General features: G+C 32.5%; 1 protein-coding gene across 1 annotated transcript in view; it reads right to left on the reverse strand.

The window, feature by feature from the left end:
- LOC130448365 (disintegrin and metalloproteinase domain-containing protein 10-like) overlaps nucleotides 1-23,961 on the reverse strand; it is a 237,446-nt gene that overhangs the window by 149,961 nt on the left and 63,524 nt on the right. Inside the window, exon 2 of the mRNA XM_056785723.1 lies at nucleotides 22,090-22,240. Within this exon, the coding sequence (XP_056641701.1) occupies nucleotides 22,090-22,240 (151 nt within the window). The remainder of the gene's footprint in view (nucleotides 1-22,089; nucleotides 22,241-23,961) is intronic.

Raw genomic sequence — 23,961 nt, forward strand, 5'->3', positions numbered from 1 at the left:
TGTATAATAAATGATAAGAAATATAAAACTAGAGAGACGATCAAGAACGATGAAACACGTTTTTCTTCCTAAGTGGATTTCTAAAAAATTACATTCATCGGTTTTGATCAGAGCTCTATTTAGTTTTAACCGAATTTTATTGAATTTTTTTTTTTCATAACAAAGTCTGTGCTTCCAACAATGACATTAATATCACAAGAAAGTGGATGAATAGCCTCAACAGTCACTGTACGTTCTTCATGACTGTTGATGAATTTTGCGTTGTCTTGCTAAGAGTGTTATATCCAGAACCCGCTCAAAAGAAAAAAAGGAAAAAGTGTTTGACCTCATATATGTGAAATCGACCTACTATAGTGTTTCTCTGAGTGTTCCAGGGGTGTTCTGAATCTCTAGTTATGGGATATTCATGGGTAATGTCAAGGTTTCATTAACATACGAAGGAAAATCTTAGGAATTGAGCCTGGAAGAGTTTTGCTTCAAAAACAGTGAAGTTCGGAGGACCCCCATGGTCTGTGGTTACGGGGACTAGGAGGATTCCCAAGGGATTACCCAGCAAATTAAGACCAATGAGTATTAGTAGCTTCTACAAATACGAGTATGCCACGAGCCCAAAAGTTTTAAGTGATTAGCGTTGATTAGTAGTTCGATGTCATCGAACCTTAGAAGGTAATGACACGATTCTCCATGTCGCTGATATCATATGAATTCGCAGGAGCTTGTGAGTTTGCTGAATCATGATATGTGTTTGTCAAAGTTGGTACGATATTATTTTGGAGCAATTCTTAATATTTATCTCCATTCAAGTTATCTTCAATAAAACAGGAACCTACGAAAGTAGAATGTTTACTTGTAATTTATTTAGACTGTTTCTAACGGTGGGGTAAGTTTATACACACCCTTCTTCATAATAATCACCCACTAATACTTAACTATTCACTAACTTATTTAATTTATTCAAAATCACCGGTTACTTTTAATATTTGGATCCGTTCGTTATGATATTCAATTGATTACAAACTTGCTCGCTCATAAAGAAGCGACTATTTATACAAAAACAATATTTCTAGACAGTTCGATTCTAGAAAATAAACAAACAAAAGAAATTGATTCTATAGAAACAATATTAACAAATCGTCACTGTATATAAAAACAGGATTTTTGTTTGAAAATTGAGATGCATTTTCGATATTATGTTAAAATAACGTGAAAAATTGAATATTTCAAATCAAATAAACATATATGGGACATAAAAAAATAACTTTTCACAAAATTTCGTGAAAAAACAGTGTTTTTTGTAAAAGAAAAAGGAAAAACACGAAAAGCTTGTTTTTTTTTAATTGTTCACAGAATACAAAAGTTGTAGATCTTCTTAATACCTACAACTCTGCTATTTGACTTTTTTTCATAGGAATTTCAATTTTTACCCTTTAAAACTCACCCCCTTTCCCTTCCCGCCCTTAGATTTAGTTTGGTTTAAACAATTATCGACCCTGGTCTAATAAGAGCTTTTAACGAATTGAGTCGACGTAAAAAAAACTCGTTCCATCAACATTTTTTTCTCCATATTTTCCTTGGCGATGATGACTTAAAAAACAAAAGATTTGCATATAAAACATAGAACGCCGTTTGGAAAGGTATGAATAAAACATTCGAAATTATTCATCTCGGACGAATAATGAGATGATTTTTTAAATAAATTGAAATTGATTGTAACAAAAACGTGAGAAAAGCAAATTCATAGAAAGAAAATCGTTATTTCTGTCTTAAATTAAATAACGGAAATAATGAAGCGATAAATAATTCATTCAAAAGTTATGTCTTTCTTTCCAGTAATCATAGAAAATTCATGAGATTTAAGCTGAGGAAATATTAAAATATCAGATTGATTTGATGTGAAAAAATACAGAAAACGATTTATGGTGGCGAAAATTTTATAAATAAACGCAATGTGTAAAACCGACGTTGTCTCTTTGACATAAAAACTCCAAAAGCTTAACGAAATTTTTTTTCCATCGGAGATTTTTGAAGACATTGATGGACGGCAAAATCGGAACTAATATTTTACCATATCACGACACACGTCATTTCCATGGGGTTAATCCACCAAGAGACTTCTTTCGTTGGCGCAGTTTTAGATAAAATTTTATGTGGCAAGTTGTGAATTTGTTATTTGTTTGATGAAAATTATAATTGTCATAAGAGGCATTGAATCTTTACTGACAACAGATGAAGTACGCTTTCTTCATGTAAAATACATTTCTTTTTGTATACAGGTTGAGTCATGAGGAACTTTTTCTCTACATATGTAGAGTTCCTGAGTAAGGATATCGCTAAGCAAATCTTCTACATTAATTTACATCGACATTGTGAAATTTGCTATAAATTTTAATTGACTATATTGTTTACAAAGCTCATTTGATTTTTTATCAGGACCGGGTGTAGAAAAATAAGTTAAGATGAATCTCTTATTGAAGTGATTTTGAAACTATATAAATAACTAATTGAATCGACAATTTTATGTCATATAATAATATAATTTATCAACTGTACCAAATAAAAATAACGAGCAGCTATGAAAAATTTTAAAATCAAGACTAGCCATTGTCATTATCAATCGTTATTTATGTGTCATATTACGTACCATGTTAGCTTTGGTAGGGCTTTTGTTACTTTTGTTCAAAGTACCCCATCAGTTTTCGACACATAATTTGTTCATGGATTCATGGTATAGCAGATGCTAGAATAAAGACTCATTATCTTATCCCGCAGGTAGATACCTGGACGAGTCTCCTCCACTATGTGATCCAGATGCTGTTGGGACATGGATACTTCAGTAAATTGCTTCAGAGTTTTGAACAAGCAAATTTCACGGACTTGACAACCTACATAGGAGTAAACGATAAAGCAAAGCAAATATTTTCTATCTGGATGTTTCGCCGTACCTGGAAAGCCGCAGCCTAAGAATTGACTCCTGAAAATATGCTTTTATCTGGGATTGATTGAGCGACAGCGTAGGTTCGCGAATGCTGGATGTGAATCGAAAGAGATGAAAAAATTGAAACGAAAGCTGCTTAGTTAGATCCTGCAAACGCCTGAACGCTGGTTCCACCGCCAGAGATAGATAAGGTTTTTTTAGTAAAGATGGTAAATTTTGAGTCAAATATCCCAGACATAGTATAAAGATCTGGCGATACGCTCAATTAGTTGTTAGTAGATGTTACAAAGATATTATGACAAAGCAAACAAATATGTACATAGGGAGGACGTGATTCAATCATTGAATAAGTATATTTCATTTTCTTATCATCACTGTATAAAAATGTCATGTCAATATTATTGTAAACACCTGCACCTCATGAAACTTCACTTCAACTATTGTAATATATCATGCCTATACAGTCTCTCTAGAACCAGTCAACATAATGGTCCAAATGCATTTTGTGGGAACATAAATCATTCGTATCTATAGTTTTTGTCGTTTTCTCCAAATGAACTTCCGGTGTTTACTTCAACTTTTCAAACTTTGCCGGAATGGAAAAAGTAAATTACCATTTGAAATTTATTACGTTTTCATCGAAAGTACGTGAGTCTCTCTATCGACTGATTTGTTTTTAATCGGTCGATGTAGATGAAATTAGTTGAAAACAGTAAAACTTTCACATAAAGTGTGAGCCGAAAAATTTTAACCATGTGTTTGTTTTCGCGTTATGAAAGTTATGAAACAGTGAGAAATGGTTTATTAGCAAAAAATCGTTATAATTTGTAGACAGAAGCTTGTAAAAACTGAAAAACAAACATAAAAATAACTAAATAAGGATACAAATAAAATAAAATTTCAATATACAGAAGAATTAGTATAAATAATTAAATATTATTATTAGAATAGAAGTCGTTTACAGAGTAGAAGGCAGTTTCCAATAAATATGCCCTCAAATTATTGCAGAATGCGGGAAAAAAGATTTTGTCTTGATTTCAATTGTCAAATGATTGTGCATTTTTTATGCTTTGTAAAATACTGAGCTCTTAACTAATTCTTCTAACGTGGAGTAGGTAGGTAAAGGTCGTGCTCGGCGTGCCTACGAATTAGGCAAAAGGATTCAAAGATGATGTTTGGTAGTTTTACTAGAGGTATACCATATCAAATTAATAGCATTAATGAATGGAAAGTAATGGGCAATTCAATACATTTGGTACAAAGCCGTCTTCACTTCCAGCATGAAGAATAATTAAGCGTTTCTTGAGCAAGAAGTGTTCAATACACAATTCGTAGATACTTCTTTAATTCCTTTCAATGAAGTACACATTATAATTTGTGCTGATATATCCTAACAAGCGATCTAATACTATTAATCTATGGTTCACATACGTAATTAAATAGCCCAATAACCTAATAAATAAATAACAAGAAGCCATACAAGTTTAATAGTATTAACCTACTTTTACGTGACAACAGATACAACTGAATTAAATTTTATTTGTTCCGTAGAATAATAAATTATAGTTTATCGTACCTAGAGAAACTGGAAGAATTTTCTACAAATTCATTCTTAGTATAAAGGAAATTGTGTTTAAAAACTTCTCTATAATGGTTAGGATAAAATTTGATAATTCATCTATTCCCATCGAATCTTTTGAAGGTTATAAGAATAGTTGGATATTCAATATAAAACATCTCATAGATCTCTTAAAAAGAAAGCAGCTTCTATGCAAATGCAAATTTATATGTCTTTAACGTTTTTTTAAGCTTCTTAAAAACAATAATGCAGCTGTTTTATGAAAGCTTGGGAATTAATTAGAATAAACGTTTATGAAACATACATCGATCACTGATACTTATAATAAGCTAATACGTACTCCAAATCAACCTTAAAAACCAATAATATTCCTCAAACATAAGTTGTATGATATTTATAAAACAATTCATTCAAAAAAGGTATTTGTTACTTGCATGAGAATATTTAGTTTGATAGAGTTTTATGAGTTGAAAATATAAAACTATTGCAGTCTATGTTATCTTTAAAAAAAGTTTGTCATAGGCAAATAACAATCATTAAAAAAAATTGAAGATATGCACAGGAGATTTATCCAAAACAAGTTTAACAAAGTATCTCGTACATTTCATGGTTCAAAAAATATTTTACAACGTACTTATCATTTAGGGCCATGCCGGGCCTGTCCGTTTTGGTAGTCCTAGAGAGGAAAGCGGAAGACTGAGTTGCGATTGAACAACCAGATACAAAAGATGTTGCATTTTACTCTTTCGGCAGTTTGTGTAGTTAATTAATATATGTTTTTGATTAATTTAATACCCCACGATCTCAGGGTAAGAACTCTCATAATTCAAAAATGACATTTTTCTATGAAAATTTATAAACTTCTGGCTAGAATGATGGATTCAGTGATTTATATTGAATATTTATGTTATAATAATGGATCCAAATAACAACCATAAGCCTTAATAACAATGTGTAACATACTCTGAAGATTTCTTGGAAGATTTTCATTTTTAAAAAGAAAAGTCGATTGTAACGAACTCAAAAATTCCAAAGGTTTGATCAAAAGCCACCAGTGGCAACAGAAGTATGATACGATATGATATTCTGATCAAGAGTTTAGTTGTTTTGTAAATAGAAACTGTTTACAAAAAAAATTATAATATTGAATGTTGACTATTAAAAATAAATTCTTTCTGGTAGTTGTACTCGTATATTGGAATTCAATAAGAACAGCATGCACTTCTTGTTTTGATTGTGGCAAGTCCGCAATTAATAATGGTCATAGGTCGTCCGTTGCCTTTAGATTTAATCTATTTTAATTTTTTTTTAATAAAGAAAATGACAATACGGTCAAAACTAACACAAAGTCAATCTTACTTCCCCTTCAACAAGCGATTAAACAACAAGATTTTGCATTAATTTGTCCACAAAAATTGAAGCTCTGCAAGTTCCTTTTCTTGACCAGTTAATGTCAATGTTTTCCTATGTTCACAAACCTTGTAGTTATTATATGAATGTCTCTTATAAACTGCGACCCAAAGGATCTATTGTGTCCCCCTTTTTTGCTGCGATACTGGAGAACCCAGTGCTTACAGCTCATCCATCAATCCCACTCTTTTTAAAACATCTAGAATGTGAGATTACTTCAATTGCCAGAGATCTGCGTCTTCTAGTTCATACTCACCCAGGTGTAGTTTCAGTTTCACATTTCGAGAGAATGTGAATAGAGGTTTCGTCCTCTGTGCAACAAAATCTGTACGTCCCATAATCTTCAGGTGGTTGTTGAAGCAACAGCGACAATAGCAACAATAGCAACAATAGAACCCCTGTTAGTATTCGTAGATTGTTATTATTTAGGTTGATACATACAGCAGATTTACTCTGGTTCTAATTTCCCAGAAGAGTCTTTGTCCGTTACAAACTTTTTTCCAAGAACTCAACATAAATTCTATAATGCACAAATCAACTATGTTCTCTACATAATGTGCGAAGTGGTTTAGAAATTTTGATAAGACATTTAGATGTATATTTTTCCCCGTAATCTTCGTGCCACGCTAATCTTGAAAAAGCTCCCAACGATAATTTTTACGATTTTGTTAATTGTCCAAATGAAAAGGGACCGTCGCACTCAAATGATCGAATGCCGTGCGGAGTTTAAACCTGAAAAATGTGTGATTGGTGGAATATACGCGAAATTGTTCATTTTGATGTGCTGAAATCTGGACAAACCTTTGATGTACATCTTCAAAAGTTAAAGAACATCATGCTTGGACGATAAGGCACCCTTGGATTTCCATTAATTCCCTAGGATATTATGGAAAAAATGCCATCTCGATATATTTCACTTAAAAAACAATTTGATTTTTATTAGTCCTGTCTTGAAAACTTTTATACTAAATAGAAAGAGCTGTTTATAGGGAAAAAAGCACTTGTCGAATATTGAATTAATTGTTTGAACTTAATTTAAGAAAGCCACATTACTTTTCTTATCCCTTCTAGTTGTTTTATTGGTTCCTAGATATTTATCTTTGTCATTATCAATTTCAATTATAGAATGTTTGTCAACGTTATTCCGCAGATAATTATCGTATTTTACCGTAAATAATTATTGTAAATGTTGCACAGAATACAGTATCTCATTATCAACTTAAATCCAATGCTACATGTTAATACACAGTTCGCCATATGTGACTAATATGTAACTTTCCACCAGAGCTGTATCAACATAATTTAAATTGTATGCACTCCGAAGTACATAATTTACTGTGGTTTACATGTTGGTTTGAGCAAGAAGTTGTATATTAAAGTTTCATACATTGTAAGAGACCATGTATACTTCGAAACTAACTGCAGACAATGAGAAAATATTTTGGATACATTTAATACATTCAACTAACAAATAATAATGGAGTTGTAGGTTATCGAAAAACTTTTTTAGACGTTTGCAAAATATATCTATCAAAAAAAGTCGTTAAAATAAACACAATGCGAAGAAAAACTTTTTTTATTGGATATTAATGTTAATAAGTTGTTCGAAGTATTAAGCTGGTAATCACTGTTTTTCTCACACCAATTTTGTCATGATTTTTATTCATGTTTGTCAAGATATAAGCAACAAATTAGAAGTATTCGAAATGTGGTTATATAGACTATATATATACTGTGGCTATATATACTTAAGATTATCTTCTCTGTAACACAAAGGTAACAAATGAAGAAGTCCCCAGCAGAATGAAAAAATAACTAGAAGTAATGATAACCATAAAAACTCGCAAACTAGAGTGCTGTGAGAGAATGCGAAATTGCAGTTATGTACAAACAATCCTGCAAGACAAACTATTGGAAGAAGAGGTCCAGGAAAAAGACGAATATCCTCAATCAAGAATCTTCTAATGAGACTTCTAATATATACTTTACTGATAAAGAAATTGAAGTAATTTTACATGTTTTTGCATGGCTATACATTCTTCATTGTCTCTTTCTTCCACATTTCTCTAATTATTGTCTAGGCGGTCCAGACTTTAGTCTTTTCTTTTCCTCGCGTGATCCCCTATTCTTTTAGAGTTTTTCAGTAAAATCCTCCACGGAATGATGATATTTTTTCTCAATTTTAGTTTAAAAATGACACTTCTAACTACTTAACTGGAAAAGAATTTAATGTAATTTTACATGCCATGTTCTAGTTATGGAATGTATATGACTGTATACCCCTTGTGGGATTGGACCGCGCAAGGCATTCTAGACACGGGATGACTCCCGAATCCTCATTGTCTCTTTATTTCACCTTTCTATAATTATTCACCGTGCGGTCCTGACTTTAGTCTTTTCTTTTCATCAATTGATTTCCAAATTCTGTTCGGGTCATTCTGTAAAAACCTGGAAGGAATGATTATTTTTTTTTATTTCAACTGAATAATGACACTTCCGATATCTACTCAACTGTTAAAGAGGTTGATGTAATTCTACATGCTTTTTGCACGTCATGGAATGTATATATATGGCTGTACATGGGATGGATTATTCTCCGTGCGGATCAGTTCTTAGTCTTTTCTTTTCATCACATTATTTCCAAATTCTGTTCGGGTCTTTCTGTGAAAACCTGTACGGAATGATGATTCTTTTTCTTTATTTTCCACTGAAAAATGACACTTCTAGCATCTACTCAATTGGGAAGGAAATAGATAAGAAATAAATGACAAATGTAGAAACTTTTTTACGTGGATAAAGTGGAAATTTCAAATTTATAAGCGTCCTCTTTGATCTACAAAAAAACTAAATCTTTTTTTCCTCGTAATTTGAAAGATAAAAAATAAATCGTCATTTAAAAAGTAACTCGACCCTTACAAATTTGAGTAAAAACGAAATTATGGTAATTGAAAAAGAAGTGGCGAGTCCAATTAAAAAATATTAAATTCCCTGAATAGTCTAATCAAATTCAAGCCTTTGTCAGTAGAGATTGTGATTATTTTTAATGAGAAAAAAGTCTTGATTCAAAGCAATTTTTAATAAGAAATTTTTTGTTTACGACTATAATTCCAAAAAGATTTTAGCCTATCGTATTAAATTGAATTAAGTACCGATTGCGTGTTAAATATCCTATAAATCGTCTATAAAACTTGTAAATTTCATCATCCATCATCCAAATTACTATTAAATAGGGAACTCAAATATCCAAAGATATTCTAGTTTCGATCTATGCATGGAGGAAACTCGAAATATACTGTAATTATTTTATTTTGTATTCAAAGGGATTATCTTCAATTAGAATTAATTGAAGTAATTATAAGGAAACCTCTGAAACTAATATTTCAGTTGCTATCAATGATTGAAAATGAGAATTGAGATGGGAGTAGGAAGGGATAGAAATAGATCAAAATAACAAACAAAATAAAACAGTCCAAGAACCTGATTGAAATGAAGAAAATAATAAATAAAAACATGCAAATGTATGTGCAATTATTGTGGTTCAATAATCAATTCCTCGTATAGTTATTTTCGAATTTAAAAAAATGTATTGGTCAATTTTACAAAACAATATTTGTTCCTAGGTTGTTAGGGCCATCCGTAAATTACGTCACAAGAATTTTAGGACTTTTGAATCGCTCCCACCGTCCTTGTCCCAGATTGTCACATTTTTATAATCCTCCCTCCTGATGTGACTTGACACATTTTTTCCATTTATGCATGTATTTAAAAATAATCGAGAGACAACAGCAGTTTTAATTTTTTACTTAGATTTGTCTCGAATAATCTAATAAAATTAACGTAAAATTCTAATATTTCAGATAACCAAACAAACATGGCATTCGACTACGTTTTTCTTCAAACATTTTGAATATTCCTTTGATCACGTATTGTGGCACAGTAGTCATTTCGGATTTAGTTATTCCAACTTTTTGAGTTTTTGAAGAAATTAATTTATTATCGACCTCCCATTCCATCCGAGGAATTCAATAAAGTCTCGAAATTGATTCGAATTCTCCCTCTACCTATCTACACTTTGAATCGATTAATATTAGTAAATTTATTGTGGTTTGGGAGTTTCCATAAGAACCACCAGACTGCAAACCCAACCTCAACAACATCTGGGAATCCAGTTGAGAGCTGCAGCCATCCCGGATTTCCATAGATAAGTCCCAGCCTTATCTTTAATATGTAGACAAATCTGAGTGGTTTTTAATTTATACTTTTGTTCGTTTTACTCTTTTGGATAAGCAGTTTACGTGAATTTATTATTTTATCAATAAATTTATTTGTTGGTGAAACTTTTTTTATTGTTCTTAGCAATAAATATTAATTTGGATAATCGTGTCCAGGAATAGTTTTAGATTGTTTAATTTTTATTTTAATTTAATTCATAAGGTGTTTCCAGCTGTCCTGTCGCCGCCGCTACATCCTACATCCTTTATTTTCACATTTTATTGGCCTTCCTCATTATATTACCCTTTTTTTGGTCCTCTCTCTTCTTTTCCTTATTTTTTCACTGATTTCAGTAGATATTTTCAAATATTTTTACATCCTTTATCCACGTTATCATCTCTTTCGTTTTGAGTTGAAAAATTCTCTATTTTCTCCATGTATTCTTATCTCTTTTTTCTATTCAATCATTTTTCCGTGTTCCATTTTGTATTCGGATACAATATTTTTTGTTTAATCGTTGCTATTATCATACAGTGATCGGAATCAGCTTTGACTATTCGTAATATTCGTACTTCTCTTATCAGTGATTGTTTTCGCTGGTTTATCAGTATTAGAATAGTATTTTTTTGAAAAAGTGAGAGCAAGATTGTTTTGTGAACTCTACTACATATGATCAAGTTTATTTTTGCTTCCATGCTTCCATGAATTGTGTGTTTATCTGTAACTTGTCATATATATCTTCAAAAATCCAGTCTTCATCGAGAGTCAAGAAATCTCTGGGGTTCGGAGGGTCAAAATATTTATTATTACCTACGTTCTTCCGAAACTATGTGAAAGAAAGCATACGAACTGTGAATATACAATTCATCGGTTCTTCACTAGAGCAATGCTTTGGCTCAGTCTATTGACTATGAAGCGATTTCCAGCCAGTTCACCATATGAGACCATTTGCGTTACCTAAGATAAAACCTAAATCAAGAAAAACAATATTTTGTAACATCTTGTAGGTCTAGGTCAATTTCTTTTAGTATAGGAATTTGTTTTGTTAACAAGCAGCCAATATAATTATAATTTTCCCCTCATCAAAGATCACAGCAGGGCAACCAAGGAAAACTAGAAGAAAAGCAGGAAACCCCTAGAAACGCTGGCTTGATGGAATAATTTGGAAAATATTATGAAACCCAATGTCCCAAAGGGGATGCATAACGGCTGATGAATAAGTTCACATCATCCCAATATCTCAGTTTAACTGATGTCGAAACAACGATGAAAAAGTTATCAAGAGATAAAAAACAAATAAAAAAATTTGTATTACGGAATATTTTTTTGTAGAAATGTGGAAAACATACAAAAACCTATGTAGACTGAGAGATCATTTTAAACAGACGTTCGCGAAGAAGTAATTGCTCATGGACAAAGCTGAAGAGAGATAGAAGAAAACAATTTAGCAATTGTAATATTTGAAAATAAATTTCGCCTCTAACCCATTCTTAAATCAAAATACTTATCAAGTCAAATTGTAACATTTTGTACAGATTCCGTTGGAAACTCAAGAGTCTCGATATCAAATTTGTTCAAATCGAGTAACGCGTGGTGATTAAATACATTTAATAACATTGTGCCCCAACGGAAATACACATTACATATTAAGAAGGTGGTGAATAGAGTTAAAATGTGGTATTCAGAACGAAGAAAGAATTAAATTTTTCAAAAATAAAATGATAATTATGTATGTTCTGATAACTGTTATAATGAACTTTAACATTTTTAAACATAGAGGCTTTATTCTGTATTCTAACGATTAGCCAGCATACGGATTGTATTTAGTATTAAATTCATACTCAAAATGCAGGTAGATAAGAGTTGTTCAAAGAAAAATAATGCTTTGACTATATCAAACGTTCTCTGTGAATCGTTTGGTTTCGGAATATAAAGGTATCATAGACCCGTATGGCACAAATGTTTTATTTCAAGAGATATTTCGTAAATTGCCCCATTTCAAAATTTATTGGCTATTATTACGATAGAAATCCGTTTCATTGCTTGCAATATACCCAAGAATATTGTGTGTTATATATCTTCTTCATTCTTAATGTGGATTACATACACAAAAACCAAAATATTCTGTTACGTGTTGGTAGAAATTCAGATATATACAAATCATATGTTTTTTCAAACACATTTTAAGAAATAATGTGCAGTAATCGCTTCTTTTATCTTCTAACGAGTGATTTTTTGCTGGTATCTTTTGGCAACACTATTTTTGACAGATAACGCGTGAATAGTGTCTTGTGTCATTGTCAAACTTTTTTAGTTTGGTTTATAATTTAATCATGAATCGACTTACGAACGAACAACGTTTGCAAATTATTGAATTTCACTTTCAAAATGTATGCTAGGTTAAGAGAGTGCATCGCTCCAATATATGGACAGTTTGGTCGGCCTACTGAGGAAACTATTCGTTCTTGTGAATAACTTTCCAACTCAGTTTACACTATTGGACATTAAACCAGTAACACGTAAACGTACAGCGAGGACCGAAGAAAATATTGCGGCTGTATCATGGTGTCAACAAGACGGTGCCACATGCCACACGGCATGCGAAACAATGGCCAAATTGAAAGCCGCCTTCGGTGATCTCTTACGTTTGGAGCTCGTCAATTGACCGGCTAGATCGTGTGATTTAACGCCTTTGGATTTGGGGCCATGTAATACTAATATCTACAGGGATAAACCAGCAATGTTTGACACACTGGAAGCCAATATTGAAGCATTTATTCGTGAAATACTGACCTAAATGTTGGAGAGTGTGCCAAAATTGGACTTTGCGCATGGTTTATCTAAAGCGGAGCTGCGGCCAGCATTTGCATGGAGTCATCTTCAAAAATTAAATTATACTGATTGTTCTATCGATTCCAATAAAGATTTCATCAATTTTTTTCAGATTTTTTGTGTTTTTTTTTTCTCAAAATCAAATCCTATACCTCTTAAAAAATTACTGATTATTTACTAAAAATTGATATTGAAGACGCTGGATGGAATGAGGCAAATTTTCCGCAATAGCTCGATCATTTTTGAATAAATTTTTCATAACAATGATAACTCAACTTACTACTTGCAGTAACAAATAAAAAAGGCCAGTAGAATGGCTTCCAATATTTTGTGATTTCACCACAGATAACTGTGTGGGATTATCCAAAATGAGTAGTTTTATCTGGGGATTGGTCACAGCATGGGGTGACTGGTGAACCTAGCAAGAATGTTGGTACTAATTTGTGAAATTATTATATTGTTACCTATCCCAAAAAACGATGCAACGTGTTGAACTGAATTAAAGATTTGTGTGTTGAAAAGTTCATCTCTAAAATCAAAATCTAAATGACCTAGGGAATTATTGCGATATAAAATCACAATAAATTGAAAAGACGAGAAAAAAGGACCACAGATATAGTATTTTTGAGCCACATTCGTGTGATACAAGATACTTAATAAATTGACTTGTGGACAAGACTTGAGCTGCCCCCTGGACATTTGAAAGTCTACAACCTTGCCAAACTTGGAGCCATTCAACCACTGACAGGATCCGAATCTACAGTGGCTATTCGCAGATTCAGGAGAACCCTTAGAGTCTGCAGACAAGCCAAAGTCTTCATAGGTAGAACATTCCCTGCAGACTAGTTAGTTCTGGTTTGCATACGAAGGAAAATGTTAGGATATAACTAGTGGAAGAGCCTTGCGTATCACCGACACAGTAAAATTCCTTGAAGAGCTGAAAATAGAGGGTGAGACGTTTATTGACACTATGCATAGTCTAGTACTATAAACCCAGCAGGTCCATGACTTGATATCTCTAAAACCAGTTAATAAGTTTAGTTAGTTAAGTTTACTCTTAGTTCATCAAGCTTTGAATTTCCAACATCTTAATATTTTTGCTTTGACTGGATGTTAAGTTTTATTTGTATTCTTGATCGTTTGCATTGGTGTCCATTCAACACCTTTTCATTGCCAATTAGATTTTTTCTCTGCCAGAGTTAAATTTAGGTAGTAAGCTTTCACATTTAGAAATTGAAAGTTTCAATATAGAAGTTAAATATACTTTTCTTTCTAATGATATGTTTTTATCCGTTTGTTGAATAATTTATTTGGGTTTGAGAAAATGAATATTGAAAATACCTTGTAAATTTTTCTGTTTATAACTCATAAAATGTGCTGATAAATTTCAACAGGCTACAAGTGGAGGCGCCATAATGAATACAATCGGATATAATATTTCCACGCTTTGTTTTTTGGTGCATCTAAAAGAGTTTCAACTTTTTTATTATCTTCGTATTTCATTATATTTCCATTGTTACTAGTTGCGCTTTAGTCCAGTTTTTCATGACATCAGTAAAATACTATTTCAAAATGATATTCTTTTTGAATAATGGTGATAAAAGTGAAAAGGATTAATTTTGAATGGGACGCTTGTTAGATAGAAAACAATAATTAATTGTTCAAATTCGACAATGAAAAATGGAAAGATACGATTAGTTTTTCTATACATGCCTGGAAAGTATGCGATCATCATGATTTTGCTGCAAAACGAAATAGGTTACAATGTCTCACAGTCTATTTCAACTTCCACATAATTGCATTAATAGAAAAAAAATGTAAGTAAAATAGTTATGTCAAAGATACGGCCCGTGATCGCACTGTGTCAAAGAAAAAATACTCACATTTTTCAGAGCAATATTTTGAAATCCGCACATTACATTTATGAGTAATTTTAAGTGCAGTGCATGCCTAGACAAACGAGAAAGATATTTCTTAGCAACAAGCAGATTATCGTCTACACGACGTGAATCAGTTGAGTCGAGTAGTCGAAGCGATACGATCGGAAAGTTGTACTGCGAAGTAATATTCGAGAAGTCCACTGATTTTGAAGCTATTTTTATGTATCGGGCCCTACGATATCTATAATTGTTGTGTCTGGAACTCGACACATTATTACGATTTTGATAAATAATGTCACAAAAACGTTGATAGTCAGTGCATAGTTTGCAGTCTAAATGAGAAATTGCATATTTTCATAGAATGGAAAGGTAAACCACGTGTGGATTAGTATTACAAATGACTAATTACTCAATTTTTTGATAGTTCTTAAAAAGGATAGTTCTACTTCTATTCATTTTTTTTTGGCAGTGATTCAATATTGATTGATGATCATGGCAGCAGCTCGAGAAGGAATTGCACGTCCTATTCCCGACCTTCGAGATATCTTGATTCCAATCCCGTTCTTCTTCTTCTTCTTCTTCAACGTATTGTAGACGTTAGGCTTGTAGTTTACAACTTGTCATCCTTGAGATGTTGATGCCCATGAATCCATCCATCTTTTTGGAGGTTTTTCTAAAGGTTGTCGTGTCCCTGGTTTACCGTCTCGTGCGATCTTTGCTAATCTTTCTCTGGTTAGGTTAGGTTAACCTTGTTTGGAATACCGTCAAAAATGTATTAAACAACAGTGTAAAATCATTTAAACACTTGTTCCAAGTGTAGTAAATGTGATTTGTGTGTTAAGCGTTCAAACTATAATGTTTTTTGTTTTTCTGTTTTAAATTTGTTGTGTCATCAATATTATTTTTCTTCGTGTTATTTATATCGATATTATTATCATCGTTGGCTTGATTATATTGATGGGCCTTCTTTTCTTGGATCCTTGATTCCAAATACAAAGTTTACTTGTACATGGTACATTTTGTTATTATTGATATTAATCTAAGATTAATCTAAGGTCTAAGAAATAAGGAATTAAAGAAATTTAGTAAGAAGATATGATGTGAATTTGTTCCAAGTACCCACTGTATAGTATAACGTAAAAATAAATAATTTGGATATTGTATGACACTCCTTAGCAATCTAGTTTTACATGTGTACTCAAAAAGTCGCATAAGTCATTTAAACAAAGGGTTTTTATAAAGATACAACATATTTTTTATCGTCTCCACTACAATTTTCGAATGCTTCGTTTGTATAATAAATTATATATAATTTATGGTTTTTTTCTGCTCAATTCCGAACTCAACAAGCGATAATTTTACAATATAATTAAGTTTATTACTCATATCCTGAACTTTCCAGAAGGTCTGCATACTTTTATTTTCTTTTCACGAAAAGTTATTGTATATGATCTTTATTCCAGCGTGTGCCGCTAATAAACAGAGAAGTTTATTTCGGTCACGACCTAAAATTTCGTAGCAGTGTTCTTTATATAAACTATCGATCTAGAGTTATCTAAAGAAAACCTATTTGGGATCGGTCAATTTATTTGATTTTATTTTGTGGATCAAAATTTGAGGCGAGTAAGCACATTTTCCGAAAAGGATTTGAAGCCGAATCCATAGTATATCCGTATAGGATAACGGATATGTTAGACCAGTTGAGAAACAAAATTTTCAATCTTGAATAAAACGTGAGAACGGTACATAACAAGAACTAGCGGCATCGACTAATGAAATATAAATTAAGGACTCATTCTGAACAAAAACGCGAAAGTAGCGGAGGAGAAATAATTCTGAGTTACTCAAATATGTAGAAGTAGAGTAAATATAATCCATCAGATAAATGCACATTTTTGGTCCTTCCTCATTATAGACAACCCTGTATACGAATCAGGACGTGGGTCGAGAGAAATAATTGTTGTTTGTGGTAGGACTGAAGTGATAGTTATTCATCTAAATGTTGCATGGAATAGTAAAACGTTCTCTTTTTCCTCTTAGTCGTGAAAGAAGAAACTCACTTTGTAGAAACAGTTCTAATTGTGAAATCTATCATTACTCAAAGGAAAATTTAAAGAATTGGGGAAAAAACTTTCCTTTGGTTATACAGGTGCCAAATGCAGAGAAAAAATTTGATTCGAAAACTTTCCATCAAGGAGAGATCAAGTGATCCCCAAAAAGATTTGAGTAGCTGAGTGCTTTTCCCTTTTTTTCCTCACTGGTGACCGCTGATGCCATAGACGTTGACAAGTTGATTTCATATATTATTTAAAACAATACTGGACTAACTTGATTGAATTAAAATTGAATTAGAATACAAGGATGGCCCCAGAAGTACCAGGCCTGACCTGGTTTCAAGTTTGAAGACGCCGCGTTGTTTAGTAGCCATCGATAGTGAACGTTTTCAGTGAATCAGAGTTAAAACGAGGCCGCAGTGGTCGATCAAATGAGGTGACGAGAAATGTTGAGAAAAATCCACAAAGCGGTGCTAGATGATCGACGATTGAAAGTGTGCGAGCTAGCAGACATACTAGGCATTTCAAAAAGTGCGTTACATCGCATATTAACTGAAAACATGAACATGAGAAAGCTGTGCGCAAGATGGATGCCACGTTTGCGCACAATGAAATCAATCAAACAAGTGTTTGGCAATGTTTGTCAGATATAAAGTAGAATTTTTGCGCTGTTTCATAACCAAAACGTAGGTCTATCATTTCACGTTCGAAACAAAAGAATAGGTAAAAGAATGGACTGACAAGGGAAAACCGTCTCCAAATAAGACAAAAACGTTCCTTCTGCAGGCAAGGTTATGGCGTCGGTGTTTTGGGATACACGTGGGATAATTTTCATAGATAATCCTGAAAAAGGAAAATCTGTCAACGGCGAGTATTATGGGAACTTTTTTTGTGTTTTCTTTATTGTTAATTCTGGTATCATCCCCATACTTAAAATTTTTTGCTTTTCTACGTTGTTTTTGTAACCATATAACGTAACGGTACTAGGCAAATATTTTTGGACAACCGTCTGAACCAAGTTTTTCCATTTTTTTTTATGAAGTGTATTCCCGTAAATGATAATTGACTACACTCGTACTATTTTTGTTATTTGTTTAATCAGATATCTCAATATTCCCTAAGACACAGTGTATATGGTTTTTATACTATATTTTAGTCTTCATTATATTTCTCCTAGAGTTTTTACATTCACAGTATCGTTTCTTTACAGTAGATCTATCTTTTTCACTTATTTTCTTGATTTAACATTAAGGTTTGGGACAAAAATCAAATGGCGCCCTTAAATAATATATAATATTGTGTGAACCACACCCATCTTCATTGTAAGCTAGCCAAAGTCTATGGTTGACAACAATGAACCGAAAAAAAATTACACTACTCGAATAATACTAACAAGCTGTCTTTTCTAGTCATTAGATACCTTTTTTTCCAATGTTCGCTGACATCATTATCTCACCATTCGACTCCTCGTGTAATCCTGACTAGTGACTGTCTATTTTGTTTTTCTAAATTCTAACTTTCACCCAAATCTTCTCCGGCTATTTCTAGTAAGTAATGGACTTTTTTACGACATTTTATCTTATGGTTTTTCTGTCTGTTCAATTTTGTCACTTTGTGAAACAGAGCTTTCCTAAAACAATTACCTTATCTTTTTTGAAAATACGTTGAATCATTTGTTAAACAACGGTAACATTTGGGTCAATGCTATTCATACTATCAACATTTACTAGCAATGTACTTATGCTAACATTGATGTCCGTTCTAGAAGCATTTCTGTAAGATTTCTTACAGAAATGTTATCAAAAAGTTTCTAGATCCTACCTTTTCGATATCTTTCTACGAATTTTCAGTATTCGGAGTTAATTCGCAATTGAAGAAAACCCTAACCATGACCTTGATGCGTCTTTTTATATTTCTCATTTTTTCTCTCAGAGTTATCTCACAATGAAATCAGGATCTGTAATAATACGATCTTCCATTTTCTGCAATTGGAAACATGATTTTCCACTCGTTCAAGTGTTTCATTTTTAAATCATTTATTGTTTGTGATCAAGCTTCATATCTTAAAATTATTAGAGTAAAATTGAATGAGAGAAAGAGAGAATTGTATAAGTGAAATTCCTGGTCTATTTTTGATAAGCTCAATTTCCAGATGAAGGAAGTGAGATTATTACTGTCTTGTTTTGTGAGATAAAACCGTAAAGTTGAAATATTTTGCTGAATTTGCTATAAAAATAAACGATGTTGTATCTAGTTTATAAAGACTAAACGTTTTTGATACACGCAGGTTATCCATAACGTATTTATTTATCATCAAAATATATTTGCATTTATTGATTGTAATATTTTATTTTTTGTTTGATAAGACTGCGGTAGCATCACTTTATTTTTCTAAAACGCATTGTATGAATCAGAAGGTTTTGATTCAAGTTTCCACGTTGAGTGACCGTACTCAAGTCATCTGGGTCATGATGGTAATGAAAATTTATAAGAGGGTTGCTACTTAAGTTGGTTAAATAAAAACAAATATTTATAGCTTAATATGGCTTGAAGCCAATTCTCCATTTCAAAACATGTGATTTGAACGCATTAAACGCTTCGTCCCGTGTGGAAAAACGTTGACCTCGCAATTATTTTCCATCTTGGTGATTAAGAAAAAACGTTTTTGTTCGAATTGATGTGTGAAAGCTCGCATTGTTGAAATAAAGAATCAGTCTACTTATGCGATTGGTTTTCCTGATTTTGGACGACCTTCTCGAAGTGCGATCACGATTGAATATGGAAAACTAGCGAAACACGGTGGATATAGATCACCAAAAGTCGAAGCGATTTGATCGACACTGCTGTTGGTTGAATCCACGTCGAAAGTCATGGAAAATCATCGTACGAACATGTCCGCGATTTGATTCCATTTTTTGACCAAGATGAATGTTTAAAGTATCTATTAACAACTCTAATAGCACAACACGTTTTGAGTAATTTCACCATTGAAAATGATGACAATGTCAGATTTGACAAATTCACATCAGTGTTGCCATATATAAAAACTCAAAAGTAACATTCGTACTTAATGGCGAAACAAGCTGCGTCCATGCCATGCTATGTATCACTTTCATTTTACATAAATTAGTGGAGAAATTCTGCAGGTCAAAGAAAAGCGAGCCAGTCCATATTAAATCAAACTAGTTTGTTAACATCTACGTAAAGTTATGTTTCACATAGTTCTAAAAACCAAATGATGTAGGTGACATTGAGTATACGGGTTTCCGGACGTTATATCGGCAATTTCCTCAAATTTTGAAGGGTCTTTAAAAAAATCATATATAAAAATTGAAACAGCACAAATCGGGAGATTGGCACGCCCACAACAAATTGCTTCCGATTGAGATGAAGCGTTCTGAGAATTGCTGTCTCAACTCAATCGGGAAGCAAATATACAAATAATATAACCGTTAAAAATTCATGTTCATGTACCGGCTGGAATCCACTGAGACTCCGACTAATAATTACAGCCGAGAAAATTGCCCAGCCGACTTTGACTTCAGGTGAATGCAAAGTCCTTCCATGTAATTCGCTAGGAAAATCACAATTTCAGTTCAAAGTAATCCATTCTGAAATGGAAGCATCCAGGAAGAACACGTAAAAAAAGATTAATTCCAAAATAAGAAATTTACATTTAAGATTATAAATAGATACCTGAGAATAGGGGACTAGAATGAAAGGGAACTGTTGAGAACAGAAGAACGGCGAATTCATAGAAAAATATTGCGGAGAAGAAAAATAAGAATAAACTCTCTACATACTTCATTGGACGTGGTTATTAGCAAGAGTCACATTTTTATACAAAGAAAGTAACATATACCTTAAACAGTTGACGTAGTATATCTTGTTAAGATGTAAGAATAGTTGAGAAAAACATTGCCAACAAACTATTAACACTACCACTTCACCAACACTCACACATTTAGTCTCTGAAGACGGTAAATTGGTTATCGATACGCGCGTGCATATTCATCACAATTCTGAAACGAAGACTCAAAAAAAAAAGAAAAAATTCATGAAATTTAAGTATGTGAGCGTTCGTTTTGAAATTGAAGCACCAAAACGACATAGCAATGTATGTTGTTGGTTAAATATCAGAAATTTGTTGAATACAAAAAACAATCATCCTACTCTGGATCTTTCCGAAGAAAAGGCATATAATTTTAAGGCAGATATAATTTCAGCTGTTCTAAACAAACACAAGCCTTTTTCCTTTCCGAAATAAGCTTTAGAAAGTCAGTTTTCAAGAAAGTTCTCTATTCCATTACAGCTTAAATAATGAATAATAGTCCTGTGGTGCATATTAGAAAATATGAGTTTACAAAATGGACTTTTTGAATTCTGGTTGAAAAAATGTTTGGTTAAAACTTCATTATAAAGAAAATGCAGACATGAAAAGTTATGACAAAGACAAGGAAAATATACTGTGAAAAAAAGGATACTCGCCATAGGCGTTGCTAGGGCGAATAGAACTCACGAGGGCACAATATTTTTTTGATTCGCATGGTGATCAGTATGATGATTTATTCGATACAATATTCATCCAACAATAAGTCTCAGTACCTATAAGTGACATTTTAACTAGCAATTTTTTTTCTAAACTGATTTTATTTACTTTTTTGTTAATCATGCTGGATACCATTCCAGAAAATAATATTTTTTGTGATCCAATCAACACTGTATATAATTGTACATAATCCCTTATGAACAAAAATTGAGTGGCGCTCAAGGCATTGAATGTAGCTATCAAAATTTTTCAATTGAACCACGACCCAATCCTGCCAAATGAAGAGGTGCCGTTCGGTGTTTGACACAATATTAAATACTTGTCACAATGATTCTGACACATTAAGATCTTCCAGTTTCATTCAAATTACGAGGTATAATCAAAAAATACACTTAACGAACTTCTCCAGAGGTTTCTGAATTCCATGCCTTCAAAAATTGAGTAACGCTCAAGACATTGAAAGTACCCATCAACATTTTTCAATTGAACCATAGTTGTAACTGCACTTGTTTCAAGTAATATGTATAATAAAAGGAAAAAACTTCTTAATAAAACAATGAACAGGACTGGTTTGTTTATCCATATTTCCTGCATTCTATCAAATCATCGGATAATTGAAACAAATTTTGAAATCTTACCTGTGGTGTCCTCTTACGTCAAAACGTAAAAAATAACGAGAATCACTACCCGAACTTCTCCGAACGCGTTTATGTTGCGACACTAATGAACTTGGATCGTAATGCGCAGGTTCATAGTATCGAATCCAAGAGTTCAAGTTGAAATCTGAAACTGAAAAAAAAACAGTGATTATTTTAAGGTTTCTCCAATTACTTTTTTATATTATAGTTAACGTGCTTTTGGCTCATTATATTTACTTGACGTACAAAATTTAAAATATCTGGTTTTATACGTTTTATGTCGTAGAGCTGACCATAGATAAACCATTTATACTCCACCTGGATATACCAAACCTGGTCAATGTAATTTGTTGAATGTCACGTAGACCCGAAGTAACGTGATTCCAATGACTTTTACTTCATCAATTTCGACGTGAGAAGGAACCCATACAATGGAGACCGGAGTATTTTGATTTCTCGGAAGTTTATACTTGTGGTGTGTATATCTCGAATATCCAATAAATGCATAGTTGACGCAATTTATTAATGCGGATTGGTATGCATGTATTTGTTTGCTGTTGCACATATTTGAAAGCTTGCAAGATAGCAAATACTTCACCAGTATGTGGTTAGGTTAGGTCAAAAAAAGCCAATATGAACTAAGTTGAACCCACGCAAGGACAAGGTTGATAGAAATCAAAAAGATGTTCTTAATATTGTCAAACATTTAAAAGTTAGTTATTGCACGTCTAGGAATTTATGTAAGCAAACAATCTGTACATTTAAACAAACCGTGAATTGTTTTCTACTAGTTATAGATAATCAAAAATAAAGGTAAGGTATATCATTGCATGTAGAATAATTGTATTACAAGTATTGAACTTGATGGTAAATTATTATGTAGTGTGTGATTATGTGATCTAGAAAATGCCGTTCATTTTGTACCCTGTACTCCCGATTGGGGTAAGTCTTCATTTATATCAATCATCGGAATGGACATAAGACGTAAGCTTTATCCCTCAACGTAATCATACACCACAATACACATTAAAGAGAGAAGAGATTTTATAGGATCCGATGTATTTATTTGTATCTAGCTCCAGCGTTATTTTTTGAGAGGTTCAACAACTCCATCTAGCGATAAATATTTTAATAATTCTATGCCTTTATTTTGAATAATGTACATCCTCATCAAAGTGACGCTGTATAAAAAAATCATACGAGTAGGGCCTTCCCTTAAGAAATACAGGTTTATTGATTTATCGTGGCCCACAATTAACTTTATTATTTTTTAATAACCTTCTGGTTTAACAACCGTCACAAGTCATTGTTTTTTTTTTCTTTTACTACATGCTTCACAGAATATTGATTTAAGCAAACACAGGATAGCTTCTGATCTGTAACGGTTACTGATACAGCGGTGAATTAATAATTTTAATTACAAATTTGATTGGATACATGAATGGAATTGCTTGGCTCCTGGACTAAAGCGATGCAATGTCGAAATTCTTTTCGGTTACCCTCCTAAAAGTGTCAACAACACGTTTTGCTCAAGAACTAATTAGTTGTAGGGTAGCGTCGACGCTTGGGGAAATCGACAAAAAGCATTCATTGATGTGAAACTTCGTAGTATTTTGTCGGAATAGCAAAATAAATGGGGATGGTAAATAATTTAAATTTCTAAAGTTATAATATTGATTTGTTGTCAACCCTCATTTTGAGGAATGATTACGGAAAGAAATATAAAAAAGGGAATTTTTGCAAATCATTTATACATATAAAAATGAGAAATATGTCAATCCAAAGACATAAGTAAATGGAGCCACATTTATATTTTTCTTTTATAAATTTCAATGGGTACGGAAAAAAATTGTTTTGTGATATATTTGGATC

Source organism: Diorhabda sublineata, chromosome 8 (assembly GCF_026230105.1).
Source record: "Diorhabda sublineata isolate icDioSubl1.1 chromosome 8, icDioSubl1.1, whole genome shotgun sequence".
In the NCBI taxonomy this organism is placed as follows: Eukaryota; Metazoa; Arthropoda; class Insecta; order Coleoptera; family Chrysomelidae; genus Diorhabda; species Diorhabda sublineata.